General features: G+C 41.6%; 1 protein-coding gene across 1 annotated transcript in view; it reads right to left on the bottom strand.

Moving 5' to 3' along the window:
- UST (uronyl 2-sulfotransferase) overlaps positions 1-16,542 on the bottom strand; it is a 169,713-nt gene that overhangs the window by 77,382 nt on the left and 75,789 nt on the right. Inside the window, exons 3-4 of the mRNA XM_069786991.1 lie at positions 8,063-8,218; positions 348-427 (exon numbers count right to left, since the gene is read on the bottom strand). Of these exons, the coding sequence (XP_069643092.1) occupies positions 348-427; positions 8,063-8,218 (236 nt within the window). The remainder of the gene's footprint in view (positions 1-347; positions 428-8,062; positions 8,219-16,542) is intronic.

The following is a 16,542-nucleotide window of genomic DNA, read 5'->3' as shown; positions in this document are numbered from 1 at the left end:
CACAACAGTGTGCTGCCACTTTTAAAACACGAATGCACAGTCTAAAGACCCAAGTTACCATCTCATGCATTTTTTCTGGAAATGTAAACCAAGATCATCTCAGAGGCAAAGGCATGCAATAACATCCTAGCTTTTCACAAACATACTGTACATAACTATCTTGTAGCAAAGAGAGCACAGAACAGCCCCCCCTCCTCCAACTTTTGAATGTGACTTCCAGTGCCAGAAAGGAGGAAAAAAAAAAAGTACATTGTATTGTTTCAATGTAAAAAATGAGGGAAAATGTTCTATGTATTACAATTAATAGAAATCAATGAAAAAGACTTTGAACTGAAAAAATGCCTTACCTTGAGAAGTTGAGGAAATGAACATGTCTAGTGAATAAATAGGGCTGCTCAGCAGTGCTTATGTTTTTAATCAATTCCATCTAAAAAGAATCAACAAATCAAATTTTCCATGTTATGTCAATGCACATTTTGAGACAAATGTAATTCTCAAACAACATATGATGATGTAATTTTCAAGTCTGAATCACTCAGGAACTCCTTCCCCACTATCCCTCCCAAACACTGTCATCAAGATAGCACAACTACTATTTCATGCCTGAGCAAGAAAGATTAAGCTGCAGACACCATCCTGCTATCATGGAGCTTATGTACTTCCAAAAGTGGGTATCAGTTTAAGGAAAGGCATAAACTAAAAGAAAAATCTAACCCCTGCCTAAATCTGCATCAGAGCTTTGCAAGTGGTGGCTGCCCTCTGAAGACACTGGTTCTATTCAGCAGAATGCCAAAATGTAAAATGTCTGAAAATGTAACAGAAAGTGGGAACTGAGCCAATGACCATTTTCATGTAATAATTGCCAACATTGCCAAAACACTTGATTGATTTGCCTGTTTAAATATAGAAATCAGCACTTGCTGTTCCTTTTACTATTACAGCAAATTAAGAGTACAAATTAAATGGGCACTTTCAGAAAGATAAAGCTAAGTTCTAGTTCAGGCACATTCACACAATTTTAATTTTTTTAAAAATAAATTATTTAAATTTTCAGATCATTAAAATGGAATAATGTAAACAGCATATATTGAAGACTGCTCACTACGGATATGAGTATCTATGTTGTGTAAGCTGAGCTCTAGCTACGATCTAGAGGAAACTGAAAGTGTCTAATGGAGCATCATGCTAGAGAGTCGAGACATCCTGGTTAATTTTGTTTCCTTACTATTAATTTCCTAAGATTTATTTTCAGATTTTCTGTCCTGTGCTCAAATGCAGGCTATATTATGGACACTGAACACAAATGCATTTGAAATGACAGTGTTTTTTTCCTTCTATTTCCCAGTTTCGATATACTGATATTTTGCCATGGTTTTTACACCGTGTGTCACATTTTACTGCTTCTCATCCATCTTTCGTTCTCCATGTTTTCCTAGGACACATAACTTGCCTTCTTCTTTCAGACAACACAAACTATAGCCATTTAACTTCTAGGGCTGAGTAAAAAAATGCACACACTAATATGCTTTTCCCTACTTTTCCTCTGCCTTCAACAATTTTATACGCATACATGTACAATCAGCACTGAAGCAAACGGTTCACGTTGTCTGCCGTCTCACGATGGGCCTTCTCCTGTCAAACTAGTTGGAGTACATCAAGGCATATTAGGTATAGACCTTGTATATCAAGGCATATTAGTATATCAAGGTATATGACGTCTTAAGAAAGGCTGTAAACCCAAGGGTATGGAACATAAAGAAGAGGAGACCACCAAAAGAAAGACAATGTGAAAGGAAAAGAGAAACAAGAGAAAACAGAGAGAAGGTGTGCGATTTAAAAAAAAAAAAAAAAAAAGAGGCAGGAAAGGAATAGCCCCCCTGCTTTAGTTAGTCATATATGGACTCTGGACTGTTTGATTCAAATACAAACAGGTCTTTATACAGCTCCTTCAGTACGATATAAATGCTATGAGCAAGAAATTAATAAATCTGAAGAGCAGAGCTTGCCCAGGCCAGAATTAGAAAGCCCAGGAAACTTTGCAATAATTAGCACAAAATAATTGAGTATTGTTTGTTAATGCTCTGAAGAGACAAAGGCTTTCCTAGCAAACCAAGCAAGCCAACATTTCTTTAGGACTGGTAACTTTCTCTACCAAAAAATTATATTCATTCACCTTGCAGAATGAAACAAGGGGAGACTCTAGAGGCTGGGTATCAGGTGTCTCAATTGGCTTCTTTCTTTGGTTTTACACAGACAAGTTACAGAACTGAAATTCTCAGACCTGTATGAAGCTTTATGTTAAATTGACATTTTACGTGCGTTACTCTATCCGCATGAATGAAGGAAGGACGATGGCAGAAGGAAGTTACTGGTATGGAATAAACACTCTATTCATGCCACTACGGTCACCACTATAATTTCGCCTTGGAATAAATGAAAAACCACCGTTGGAGTACAAATATGGAGATGTAAAGATAGTATACCCATACAAAGTAATCCCACTGAGTTTAAAAAGACAGGCAGCTTTAACATATTACCGCTAGATAAACGTGTGTGTGAGTGTTACAAAGTACCACGCAAGCCTCCCTTGCCCCTCAGCTCTCCCTGGGGCTGGTACCAATTTGCTGGTGCCAGGCAGATTGACATTACACCACCACCACATTTCCCATTGCACTTCACCTGATGTCAGCCTCAGGCTCATGTCAGCCTGCTGCCGGACCAGCGCAGGCACTTCTGCCTCAGAAGCAAAGGGAGTCTGGAAAGAGGCATGGAGAGCAGGACAGCATCTGGCTCCTGGCTTTTTTTTTAATCTCTTGCTACCAAACTCCATCTCTTGAGCTATGGTAATAGCTTACTCCAAAGCAGACACAGAATTTTGTTTTGATTGAAAGTACCTTCATGTTTAGACACTTAATGATCAACTGGACTTGTAAAAGCAGATGTGGATAAAGCTACAATGGGTGTATGAACAAACAAGCAAAAAACATTCTTTTAAAAACCCTGCCAAAAGGGTAAGTAAGGCTCAACAGAAACAACACACAGATGTCAGGAGGGAAAAATAAGTAACTGTAATGGCTCACGGCCACATGCAAATTGTGGCCATATTTCCCTCGGGCCTCTCTCTCTGATCCCACCGTGTTGAACTGATTTCAGTCGAACAAGCCAAATATATTGCTCAGGAATACCTAGTGATCTGCCCCTCCTTTTAAGATGATGTTAAAAGAAAAAAAAAAAAGTAAAGAAAAATCTTCCAGGGTCTCCCAGAAGAGTAAGGTCTTTAGTGGTTGGTTGGTTGTTTTTGTTTGCCTTTTTTTCACGATGATTAGTGTAGAGGACCCACAGAGAGCAAGAGTGAACAGAGGAAAGCAAGTACCTTTGGATGGAACGAGTGATGAAGGAGAGATACATACAAGCAGAGATGATCTAGGAGATGGTCTTAAACCAACCTAAGTTTGAAAAGAGATGAAAAGGCACAAGCAGTAGAAGATAAAACTACCCTGGCAAACACTGTTAGGGGAGAGAGGAAGCAGAACACATCCGTGTTTGAAGGGAGAAGCTGTAAAAATATCTGGAGGAAGCCTGAAAGGAGCACATGCCCGCGAGGTTAAGGGCCCATCAAGAGCCATTCCTCTTTCTTGCTGCTGCCCACGCTCTCCTGTGGGAGTTAGGCTCTTTCAGTGAAACAGTGCTGAAAAAGACAGTTATTTGCTTTTGAAATGAACTGAATTGCACCAGAGCGTTAATGCTGCTGAACAAGGATGGAGGCAGTGGGAAACGCCAGGACACGAAGAGTGTGCGGGGAGAGGCAGGCAGCAGCACCCTGTGCCCGTGTGCTCAGCGGAGCCCGCGGCACGGTCCAGCCACATCAGCTCCATGGCCGGGCAAAGGCGAACCCAAAGCACTGGGTGCGCTCTGCTTCCCCAGGAAAGGGGAGCGTGCACACCTCAGGACAGGAGCCTGCAGAGATGCTAAACCACAGCAAGCAGTTGTGAAGACCTCTGTGGTGTGGTCAACACATTTGCTGTCATTCCAGCCCTCCCCCCTCAAACACCAATTAATTGGAAGGAGCAGAGCCTTTAGGCTAAATGCTAATTTGGTCCCTAGCGTAACATCTTTCTATCAACTGTGACTCCTTGCTCAAGCTTTTATTTTAAATTTTTCTCCAAAATTCATTTTCTGCGCTGACTTTTAAATAGGACCTTTAAAGAAAACCAGATCTGCAAACAGAGGCAATCCTGTAAATCACAAGCTATTTTTGAACCTTAAAGCTCACCTGAGCAAGAACACCAAGAGGCAATACTCCAAGGGGAAAGGTTTTTTCCTTAGTCTACTGTCCTACACTACCACTGCGGGATCTCAGTTGGCTGTACAGCAGAAATCAAACTGTACTGGCTCAGCATCATCTGTGTATTTGTACTCGGCTGTTGCTGCATTGTAAATAACAATCCAGCAGATGGCACAGTGAAATGACTGACAGAGACTGGATGGGGCCCTCCTCGAAAAGCGAGAAACGTGGAGGATGGCTTTGCTCCAGCCACAGCCTTGTTCCTGCACAAAATCTCAACCCAGGCTTGTGAGAGAGGACACCTTCTTCCCCTCTTCTGGAAACACCAGCCCGCTACGCTAACTGCTCAGAGCAGTCCTGTTTGGTTTGAGATTTGCAATAAGTAAAATCTACTGGGAACAAAAAGAAATAATCAGATAATAAGCCTGCACAGACAACAGCCAAAATGTTACTACTTTTTTTAAGCTGCTATATTTCACTGGGAGAATTCGAGGTCAAAATGTATAAAAATGGTGAGGCAACTGGGATTTTTCAAGTGAGGTCAGCTGGATCACACGATGGTCTCCACTATCATTGATACAAACAGAACAACAAGAAAAATCTCTGTCTGTCTTGTGAGTTCTTTACCTTTTTGTACTGTTTTCAGTCTGTACTGAAGGCATGTAGGGTCCAGGAGGCACAAGTATCTACAGGTATTTGGTATATCACTTTCATCTCGGTATTCATTTCAATAAACAACTTGCAACTCACAGGAATGAGACTAGATCTTCATTTTCAGCTCTCAAAAATTTGGAATGGTTTCAAGAATTTCTGCAGCTCCCCAAGCTGCTATGACCAATTTTCTATCTTCAAAAGAATTTAAGAAAAATTAGTGATGGATTTTTAGTGTGTTAAACTGGAATTATATATAAAGCTGGCGGTAAAGCCATAAGGATGGGCAGTAGAAGGAAATGATATGAAGATAAACTATCAGTTACTCCCATAGGTGATTGGTATTTGTGTATCTATAAGCATACTCATTCTTACTTCTCTGAACGCAAAAAAAATGGGGGTGGGGGAAGAAGTCAGGGAAGGGGAAGAATTCATTTTGCAACAGTTTGTGTGTCATTTTAAAGCCACATCAATTAGACTAACTTTGTATACATGAATACTACATATTATTTTCTGTATTTAATTTACTTGGAAATATTATAGCAAATGTTAAGGCACAGATTAACTCATCTGTTTCTAGAACTCACTCCCTTATGCCCATAGATGTTCAAAGGCTGCAATTCTAATTGCTGGCAGGCTCACATAATTTGGGAAAATTTCTTAGTAGGACAGAGACTGGTAAAAGGCAAGGAGAATATGGATTCCAGTTATGTGCAGTCCCTGCAGTCATTATGAACACCTACATGCTTAACTTTATTTAACCACAGCAGACTGCATAAGCTAAATATTTACAGAAAAGTCTTGGCTGGATCAGGGCTTTAACTAAACACAGGACAGACAAATGACAGAAGGAAGAGAGACGTATCATCTTGAGTGAGAAGCCCATGCTCATGCTGGGAGCCTACAGCCCAGCCCAGCTCTCTTTTCTCTCATTCCAATGCCTGGAGCCTGAGACCATCCATTCTCTTAACTTCCTCTTGTGTACACCACATTAAAGGTGAGAGAAATAATTTATTTTTTCATATTCTGCTCATAAAAAATGAGAAGACAACTAAAAATACTTTGAACAACAGAACTGTTACTGTCTCCAGGCATGTTTCCTGGCGATCAAAGGCACTTTTCAGCAAAAGTACTCATTAAATTATGAACCTATTGTAACCACGTAAATTAGCCATAAATTAAAGAGAGTCAAGTTACAGTAGGGCAATCTATAGAGTAAATCATCAGCTCTGTAGCAATACATCCAGCACCATCTGTGTTCCAGCACATTCTCTGTCTAGTAACTCAACAGCTTCTGAAGTGCAAAAAGTAATGCAGGTATTTATTCTCCGTCAGCGTTTTAGTTGCATCAGAAGTAAGTCTGGGCCTCTCTGGAATCTCCACATGCTGGACTAGAGCACTGAAGACTGTTGAGGTGCGATCTGGTAGCACGTTTAACAAAGGACAATCCACCTACCAGAGGAAGGCAGAGCAGAACTGAAACAAAGTAGACGATGAGGGTGAAAGCTGGTGATTATTAATACCTGAAAGGTTTTTAGGTTTTATGATGCGTCTCCCAGCCAGCAATGAAACTCGATGAAGGACATGGTTAAAACAAAACCCAAACAGCCCGAAACACAAAAGCAGTCATACCCACAGAAATCCCTTCTCCCATATCCAACAGTTAAGCAGAAAAACTAACCAGGCAGGCTCTGCAGCACAGCATAGTTTGACCCCGACCCGATGGGACCATTTTGTGAACTCCCCAGCCTCCACGGTGCTGCTGGCGGAATACACAGAGCGATGCTGCGGCAGCTGCGGCCCAGGGCTCTGCCCCTTCCCTCGGCCACAGGCAGGGGCAGTGGGGGCACGCTGTCCTCCCCCCCAGCCTTTCACTGGGGTGTTGCACCCAGCCGTGCACAGAAGCCTTTGGGCTGGCACGGCAGCCCTGGCCAGCTGGTCCCCGGCTTGGGCTGAACTTGGGTGCATGCGAGGTTAGGTGAGCCGGCTGCCGGTGGGACCCCGATGGCCACCTTGGAAGGGAGGAGGTGCTCTTAGACCTGCAGGAGCAACACGTGCTCCCAAATTTCCATTTGGAATGAACTGCTGTATCTAAAATAACAAAAACAAGCTACAAATAAACCACCCCCAAACACAGCACAATGCCAGTGGCAGGCCCAGGTTCGTATTTTGATCATCGCATACATCCTTTTGTGGTTTGCAGGCTCCTATTCCTAGCAGTGACACAGGCATTTACCTGATCAGCAGATCAAAATAGCAACTGTGGGCAACGTGTGCTGCAGTCACGTGTACAGCATCTGACTACATCCCGTACACTTTGGAGTCTGAGGTTTTTTGTATTGCAGCAATACCTACTGATGGCAGCGATACTCACAGAGGGCACGTGGTTACGCTAAATACAAGGGAATTTAAATAACTGGATCTTTTGTGGAATCAAAGCTGCAAAAATAATGCCCTCTACAACTGTAAGGGAACATGAAAAGGCGTGTCCTGGTAAAGAGGTTTCATGTGGTATTTTTACTTGCTTTAGTGAGGGTTGTGCGATAACATGAAAAAGGCAGATGAGCAAGAGGCTAAGATAGGATCAGCGGCATGTCAGATTATAGCAACATGTGTTAGCATGGCCCTGGGAAACAACTTTTTGAAGCAAGTGATTATCAGAAGTGAATTAAGAAAGTGAGCTAAAAAAACCCTGTTGGCCATTATTTACTCCTGCTCTGCTTAAGGAGACCCAAGCTAGGTCTGAATAAGCTGGCCTGCTTATATGATAAATGGCTGTGCCCTGCAGATACATTAATACAGGTCCCAGAAGCTGTTAGCACCTAACTTCACTTGTACTAACCCTTCTTGCCCCACTGCTGGACTAACTGCTAGGCTGACTAAATTCAAGACCTGGCTCACTGGAAGTTAGTTTTTCTGGTTAGCTTCCACATGATGTTGCTCTTGGCTCTACCATCCATCACTCCTATTAACTGAAGCCACTTAGAGGACGATGAATTCTGGCTGATTACTCAGGTCAAAGTAGCGTACACGATTCAATACTATTTCTGCTAGCATATGCCTTTATTCCTCAGTTTCACAAACATAATAAGGAAACAGGATCTAAGATGAGCAGGAGTATCTTACCTGTTCATTTTTGGTCAGTCTTGTTTTGTTATGGATGTCAGATGTAACTAGGTTGAATCCATGTTTCTCTGATAAAATTCTCAAAAGCAAAACCACAGTTCGACTCCCACACTTTCCAACTCTGTTGTAGACCACCTGGCTGGGGAAAGGAAGCACCTAAATAAAGATTGAAAAAAATGGAGTTAGTATATTGGTATTTTTGTCTCTGTGTACCTCTGAATCACAGCATGTTTTGACCATAAGCCAACAGATACGTACAGGAGAATTTTTAGGGCCCTGCCCAGGTCGGAAGCATTCACTTCCACCAGCAAGCTAGAAGCTCTTTAGAATAGAAACACATGGCTCAGGAGGTGGCAAGCTGAGACTTCCCCACCATGATCCAGTTTAATGTAACAGTGCAGATTTCTAGCTACTCCAGAAACACTAAGCCACTGCTGGTATCTTCTAGTGAAGATGATGATGGGCTTAAACTTGCTGCTTGTAACCTCAATGCAAATAGTCAGCTTTACTTGGCCGCCTCCCATACAAAGAATGAAGAGGAGTGAATTTGCACTACAGTTTGGCAACTCCAAGTGAAGTTGACATAATGCAAGAGGAATGCTCGAATTGCAAAACTTCAGCTTAAAAAGAAAAAAAACAAAACCAAACAACCACCTATTGTATAGAGTTAAAATTAGTCAACTGTTTCAATTTCAAATATAAACATGAATCTTCCAAAGAGACTCAGAGAGCAAATCATGCCTCTGGCTAGGTATCTACTTGTGGAATAAACAATGCTGGTGCCACAGGTGGCCTGGAGGCAAACTGGCACAGTCTGGTCACCTCTGTACAGGTGATGTTCACTAAACCTCAAAACAAACCAGCCGCATCCAACTTGCCCACTGGGAACAGTCTCCAGGCCATGCTAACTCTTGCACCATGCTCTCCTCCCCAGGAAACCAGAACAAGCGCGTAGTAATTCAGTGTCTTGAAGCGCATTGGATGCAGTCTTGTTTGTCCCTGGACAATGCCCATGGGCTGTTCTTTCAGTAAAAGGCATTCTGAAGTCACACTATCACACTAGACAAGTATTTGGTGTATAGCATATAGCAGCAGCATCTGGTAATATAGGCCAAGAGGCATCTGTTTTCAAGCCTTCTGAATTGGCTAACATAGTCAGGAGCTCACAGTTTCATCCACAGCAGTGCATATATAGCCCTCACTTATGGAAAGCTCATTTTTCTATTAAGACGATGGCACTAAATGTTTCCTGACACAGGGCCTGCACCCAGGCTCCAGGCGACGTGTTTAGCGCAAGGAACGGTTCACATGCCAAAGTGATGGTGTGTATCAACCTATAGTTAGTTCTGCTGTTGATGCAATCACATCCTCCCAGCAGAAGGATTTCTACCATAAAAGCAGTCAGATGAGGCACATGGGCTTCTGGCACTTCTCATGGTATTTGAACAGCTAATAGATCTTCATCAGGGAAGCAAAATGATTCCTCAGGCAACCCTTCAGATTACTTTCAAAGAGGAGAGGACTGCAAACTAGAATAAAAGAAAATAAAAGGAAAAATCTGGATTCCCTTACATATAAAGGGAACACACTGGCACTTTGCTATCAAGGTTACACTTCATGACCAAAAGAACATTACTGTTGTTACTGGTTGCAATGTTTAGGATATCCTTCACTGCAACATAAACATGGAAGCTGTCATTCCCCAGATTATCTGGGGAAGGGGTAGGTATTTGGTGGTCATGGCCTCAGTTAAGCTTTCCAAGTTCCAGGACACCACATCTGCTGATTCAGCAAGTAAACATGGGCCTCCCAAGGCTCATACAAAACCCACATAACACACCAAGTCTTACTATTTCGTAACATTTTTCTAGTTTTCTATGAGAAACCTAGCCCCCTTATTCCTTATCAATTTTCCTTTAGAAGCCTTGCTTCCTATGAAATGTAAAATCCCAGCCTCAATGATCAGAGAACTCCAAAGGTGATGAATTTAACATCTCTATGCTACAGCTGTAGCTAACCTATTCCAAAACAACCGCTAATGATATCTGAAAGGTTAACATCTGAACACATATTATTATGTTGATTATAACACTAGGGACACCATCATCAAAGTTTTTCCTCATGCAAGAACACATACGAGCCATATTCTAGATTGCCCCCTTTTTGATTCATTTCTTCGTTTAACAAAAACCAGCATCAGTATTTGCCACAGCCCTTCCACACTATCCACACAACAACTACCTTGTGGAAGTTTCTCCTCTGCTCAGACATACACTTTTGGCATACTTTGCTGTGCAAGTATGTGAAGGTCTTCAAGAGAAATGCTAAGTAGATGCTGACAAATGCCAGCGAAGGAGTAAGAGCATACGTAGCATTTGTTTGCCTAGCATCCTGGAATTGTGATAAATGACTGGAGTTTGTAGGGCTAAGGAAATGTTTAAAAATGCTTCATAATTATTAACTGGTTTATTTTCATAGCAAAGTTGCACTTTGCAATATAGAGTGCAAAATTTTTTCTTCATTGGTACATTTCAAGCAGAATTTTGCTGCACCCAGATTACATTCAAGTTCTAATTAAATCCCTGACTTGATTAGCCAGTAATCTTGGGTGAATCTTATTACTATCATTCTTTAAAAATGAAAAAAAAATTAAAGCAGGCCTTTGTAAAGTCTCTATTCTGTGCAAACAACTTTACCAGCTAAAATAATGACAGTTGCTACCAAGCTTAGCCAGTTCTCACCTTTGTTTCTGAAATTCACCTTCCCACATAGCACAACTCTGTTCTGCACACAGATGATAACCATGGCAACTTCCAAAAGAATCCATAAGCAAATACTCACTGCAGACAGAGAAAACTGAAATAAAGGGCTATTATTTTCAGACAACTGTTTAGCTTAAATGAGGCCAATATATCAATGCCTCGATTCAGTAAACATCTGAATGCACTTAGGTAAAATAGGACAAGATTCAAGATAAATGCTACAGCTCAAAGCTCACTTCAGAAGAACACAGTCATTAATGGTAATCAAAACTTCACTTGCAGCACTGCTGAATGTGGCTAGCTTTAGGGATGTACCGCTGAAGCTTTGCTCATGTTTCATCTGTTTATGTCACTATTCCACTTAAACACCTAAACACCCCAGAGGGTGTGCCCAGTGCACAAAGCCATGCAGTACACAGGCTTTTGGTACATAAGCAAGTATTTGTTTAATGTGACCAGTTCCCTCAGGATGCTGCAAATCTGCTTTGTGCATTTTAGCAAATGTCTAAGTAATTTCTTAGAAGAAATACTTCTTCCAGAAACCTGAGCTTGTATCAGGCAAATCTAGAAATGCGAGAAATTGAAAACTTTTTCAGAGAGCAACTTCTTTCTTTTCCCCTGCCGATACTCACAACAGACTCAGACAACGTAAGAGATGGTGGCAGAGGAGTCACTTGAAAAGAAGGCTCTTATTATATTAGCGGAAACAAGATGGAAAACAGCAGCTGGAGGTTTACAAAACACTAATTGGATTACATTTTATTTACAGTGAGAGTATGTATCATGTAGACTGACTAACTGCTGAGGTGATGCTCTGGCAACATGATATCCATGTAACAATATACACAACTTCGAAATAATTACAGAGTGACTTTATTGAGCACTGCATCAAAGCCCGGATGTAATATAAACAATTCAAACATGTAATTCACTTTGGAGTTAAATGAATTAGTACTTACAGCTATAAAAAAAGTAAACCTCACAGTATAATTACAACAGCTCTCTCCAAGGGTGTGGAAAGTTACATAACAATTCACTTGTCAGTTCAAACTGAGGTTTTTTTTTTCTTTTGTTCCACAGTTAAAGATGTCAAGAACCATTGTGAATGAAATTGAGGAGAAGAAAAAGCAAGTTTAACCCAAAATGAATTTGCATTATGGACGACAACTGTCAAGTAGTTCAGCAGGATAGGTCTGCCAGTCTCAGGAGGGGAGCCCTTTCTCAGATAGCCTGACAAAACCCCAGACTTCCATCTTCAGTGGTGGCTTTGTCTCCAGGTAAACCTTTGCGTCATTTAATGACAATTAGGCTGGATAATTACTTGCAGTGTGAACGATTTAGGGATCCACCCAAGGGCCTAAATAATTCCACTTTTACTGAGCCAAATCCAGTATAATTTTGCTCACTTGCCAAAAATTTCCCAGCCCAGGTACAATTTGCCCAGACAAATAACTCATGTCAGAGATACATGTTCCCAGAAAACAATCCATTATCTTCACAACTTCTGCAAAAAGTGACCCCTGTCCTTACTCATGAAAGGGGCCAGAAGCGGGTGCCAGAACTGGCTTCTCCTTTCCGAGCAGACACTAACCCGCGGTCAGATAGCGCTCCATGTTTACCAGGGTGAATGAGGCCAACCAACATAGACAGAACTGGGAAGATCCTGAAAGCAATGTAATATTTTCTGACGTCACACATCTCTATATAGCATCACATTTTCCCACTGCAACCTCTCAATTTTTTTTCCTGTCCAAGTGAGACAAAGTTGTAAGAATTCAAAAAACGGCTTACTGGGTCAAAGGAATAGCCCATTTGGCTTGTGAATGGTGGAAGGTGCTCGTTAGGCACCTGCAAACTTGAGTGCTGTCAGCAGTCCATTTCTCTCTAGTATCTCTCCTCCTCCTCCAATGCCCCCAAAGATTGCATATGGGTTGTTAGAAGGCACATCCTTGCCTGTTGCATGAAAAACTTCTTACACAACCTGCTATACCAACAAATTCCAGAATTTTGTTACCCACCATGCATTTCATTTTTAGCTCATCTTCTACCATGTCCAGAGAATAACCACTCTCACATTGTGGGTTACATGAAGACAGATCAGATAATTCAATCACGTGCTTTGAGATCTTCCTAGATCCATTGGATGCCTCTTTTTAATTGAGGTTTGTCACAAGCCTGCCACAGCCTATTTAAAGACAAACTCTAAGGCCACTAAGAGATAACGTATTGCAAACCTAACTTCAGGAACTGCTGCACAAAATCACATTCCAAACAAATATCAACTTATTCTTACTCACTTTTAAAGCAATTATAATGAAGAATTGCTAACACAAAGATAGGTCAGCAGAAAACATGACTGAAAGATGAAAAAGAGAGAAAACAAAATAAATTACTAGTTAGCCTCCTTCTTCCCCAGCTAAACCACACAGATTCAGTTATGTCAACATCCACCTGTAGAGTGTAGTGACACCGGACAGAGACAAGCTTTTGGAATTAACCAACTCTGAAGCACACCAGACAGCATGATCTCCTCTACGGTCACTGAAAATACACTAGAAACCACAAGAAAGGTAAGGGTGAAATTTGTTTGTTTTCAAAGTTTGAAAGCCATATAGCTGCAGTGGAGCACTGAAAATAAGGCAGAAGAAGAAACAGAAGTCTCTTCTGTTGCATTTTCATTGAGCAACTAATTTAATTGAAAAAGGATGACTTCCCCCCCCCCCCCGCCCCGCTCCCCCGCCCCAAACAATGTATTTCATCTGTTTAGCAGCTGACAAATTTGGAAGAGTAAGTTAAAATGTGTTCTCTAATGATTCAACATCCCTAAGTACCAAAATAAATTGGAAACATAAGCATAGAGCACAAACAGCAAAAGGAGACTGGTTGTAGAGACAGTCCTCAAACTTCTTAAGACTAAAGAAAAGCATTACTATGAAGTGTCTGCCAAAGCTAATGGCTCCTGATGCGTCCCACAAAACAGATCTGTATAGCCAATATGAAAACTTTCAAGAATTTTTCTGTGAAGTACTGCACCCGTACAAATTTAAAAAGAGCTCAGTCCAAAGCATATTAAGTCTCCCTGTTAAGCCTCAGATCAGGTCCTATTACAACATACTATGCCTATACATACAGCAAACGGAAACTATGATAATATCAATAGCAACCTGGGAAAATTACAAAGAAAAGGTCAAAAATCAAGTTTTCAAAGTTTTGGCCACATCCTGTCAACATATTTCGTTTTGCTCCTTTTATTACATTACACTTGATTTACCTTCCTATAACAGCAGCTCTCAGCTGAACAACTACTTCTTCTGCAATCTGCTGCACAAGATTCCCTGCCAAATAGAGTGCAGAACCAGGTTTATTTCAGCTACATGAAGTTACAGCAATGTTCAAATCCAGTACATGTATGCAAAGACTCAAGCAGGTTGGTAAAGAGCAGATGCTCTGTTCACTCAGCAGTTTCAGGTGGTCACTGATGTTAGGCAGCCTCTGGAGGCGTGAGCAGGACTCCTGGCTCTCATCGCTCAGCAACACTCGCTGCACGCAAGTGCTGGCATCTCTGGCTCCTCTCAGGAATGAAGGAGGTGAGAGGGAATCACCCTACCAAACAGATAATTGCCTGGGGAGGGGGTTACAACCAACACCTGCTAGATTGATCAAATCCTTTCCTTTCACCATTTCTTAACATAGCACGCTTTTCAACCTCCTCTTCATTCTTCTCTCTTTCCTCTGTAGTTTGCAACTTGTTCACTTCTTCCGGGACCAAAATTAGATATAGTGCTGTATCTTGTCACCGTAGTGCCAAGGAGAACTGAACAGTTATCCTTCCTATCTTGCAGATGTCCCTTTTTAATATATCTCAGGATGGCATCTAGAAGAATCAAAGCATATGGGACTGTTGCTAGTATAGAGAGGGGTGCAGAACAGAAAGACATCACTCTTTTTCTTCTTTACCCTACGAGTGTATGCAAATTACAACAGAAAAAGAACAGGAAGACCTTCATTAGTTTTTGGTTGAAAAGCAGTATTTTCATCTCTTCTAAAGTTCATCACATTGTGGAAGTTGCCTTACTGGTATGCACTTATCTCATAACAAGATAAAGGAGATAAATGATGTAAGGACACAGTTCACTGATGCTGGTATTCATTGAGGGAACTAGCATGAATTCAGGTAGGTTAAGAATTTTGGTGTCACTTTAATTACCCAGTTTTCCACTGGAAGGTTTTCCACATAATATCAAAAACCCCTTAAGCTGCAGAATTTGTGCAAGCCAGATTTTAACTCCAAAGCAGCTTCATTTTATATGTATATATATATTTGAATTGTAAGTTTAAAACTACTGTTTTTCCTCCTGAGCCCAGGGTTTTGTACACTCTGTGATGTGCACAGAACACACTGGCACAGTTATTCTCTGTTTAAGTAGTAAATCCTATCCCATCCAACCCACATGTTTATATTGGATACTTACAAAATGAGAGATATTAAGTAGCTAAGCCTGGGTTTAAAACTTTTTATAATACATCATGGCACTAGTGTTCCCTTAAGTAACCTAACTACCTTACACTAGTTCCTAGCCTTCCAATGCAATATTCATGAATTCACCCCGGGAGCCAATAATACTGGATTTGAATGTGGTGAGTGGTAGACTAAATAATGTATTCCTCTGTATGCACTTGTCTTTCTTCACATTAAGGTTTAACCCTTTTGTACTGATTGTGGTTGACTATCTACGAGGCTGCAGCTAGTGCAACCACTCATGGTTTCTCCATTGCCAAGACTCTGTCATACTGTGTTTCAGTTTGCCCTCCTGCCCTTTACTTTAGGCCCCCTTCAGTAGTTTCACTTTTTATTTTAACATCTTCAGCATGCTTGTCTTTCCCACTGCACTTTGCACAGGCACTTTGTAAGTCAATTGCAGTATGAAATAGAGGTGGTTTATAGCTGTAACCGGATTTTGATTAGTAAAACAGGCCAGTTCTGCTGGACTGTAACCCACACGTTCATTACCGATGAGCTGGCTCTGCCGTGTTCTTGCTCTGCGTGCTCAGAGGAACAAAAAAGGACTGAATTTCCATCACTGCTTCTGCAAGTAAGAGATTCAAATCTAGTTCCTGATGACATGTCACCACCTGGAAGAAGCAACGCCAGGAAGCACCTACAGGAAGGACAACATGCTGCTGGCCAACTCTTCTGGCAGAGCCAGAACACAGCAGAAATCCCAGTATCATCTAAAATTATTCAAAGGCCCAGAATACCTTCCCCGACTGACCACGGTCCACGTCCAAGTCACAAGTGGATCCTGTGGTGTTGGAGATGACACATGTCAGAGGCAATAATGGACGAGGCCCAGTATCAAGTGCTCCCATTTCACCCTTCTGCAATCTGAAATGATTGATCTGACTTGCGCAGGCAAACCAAAGCTCATTCCTGCTGACCAAGGCAGGATTCCTTTCCATTTCAATGGAGGGAGCTTCTCCCTGCATCTGCTCAAAATTCCCAATGGTGCCAGCAGCAAAGGCCTCCACACTCCGCTAGGACACCGGGGTGTCATGGGTGCTGTCCCGAGAATTACTTATTTATACCTGTACTGCCCTATCCTTACATTACCTGCCCAAAGCCCTCCTTCGCCTGAATTACCACGATACCACCACTCTCACACAGACCCCTTCAGCCCAGTCAAGACACCCTGTCCTCTTTGACTCTACTGTTGACCA

The sequence above is a fragment of the Haliaeetus albicilla genome, chromosome 7 (genome assembly GCF_947461875.1).
Source record: "Haliaeetus albicilla chromosome 7, bHalAlb1.1, whole genome shotgun sequence".
NCBI lineage: Eukaryota > Metazoa > Chordata > Aves > Accipitriformes > Accipitridae > Haliaeetus > Haliaeetus albicilla.
Note: the sequence above shows the minus strand (reverse complement) of the source record. Positions and strands in the feature narration are given on the sequence as shown.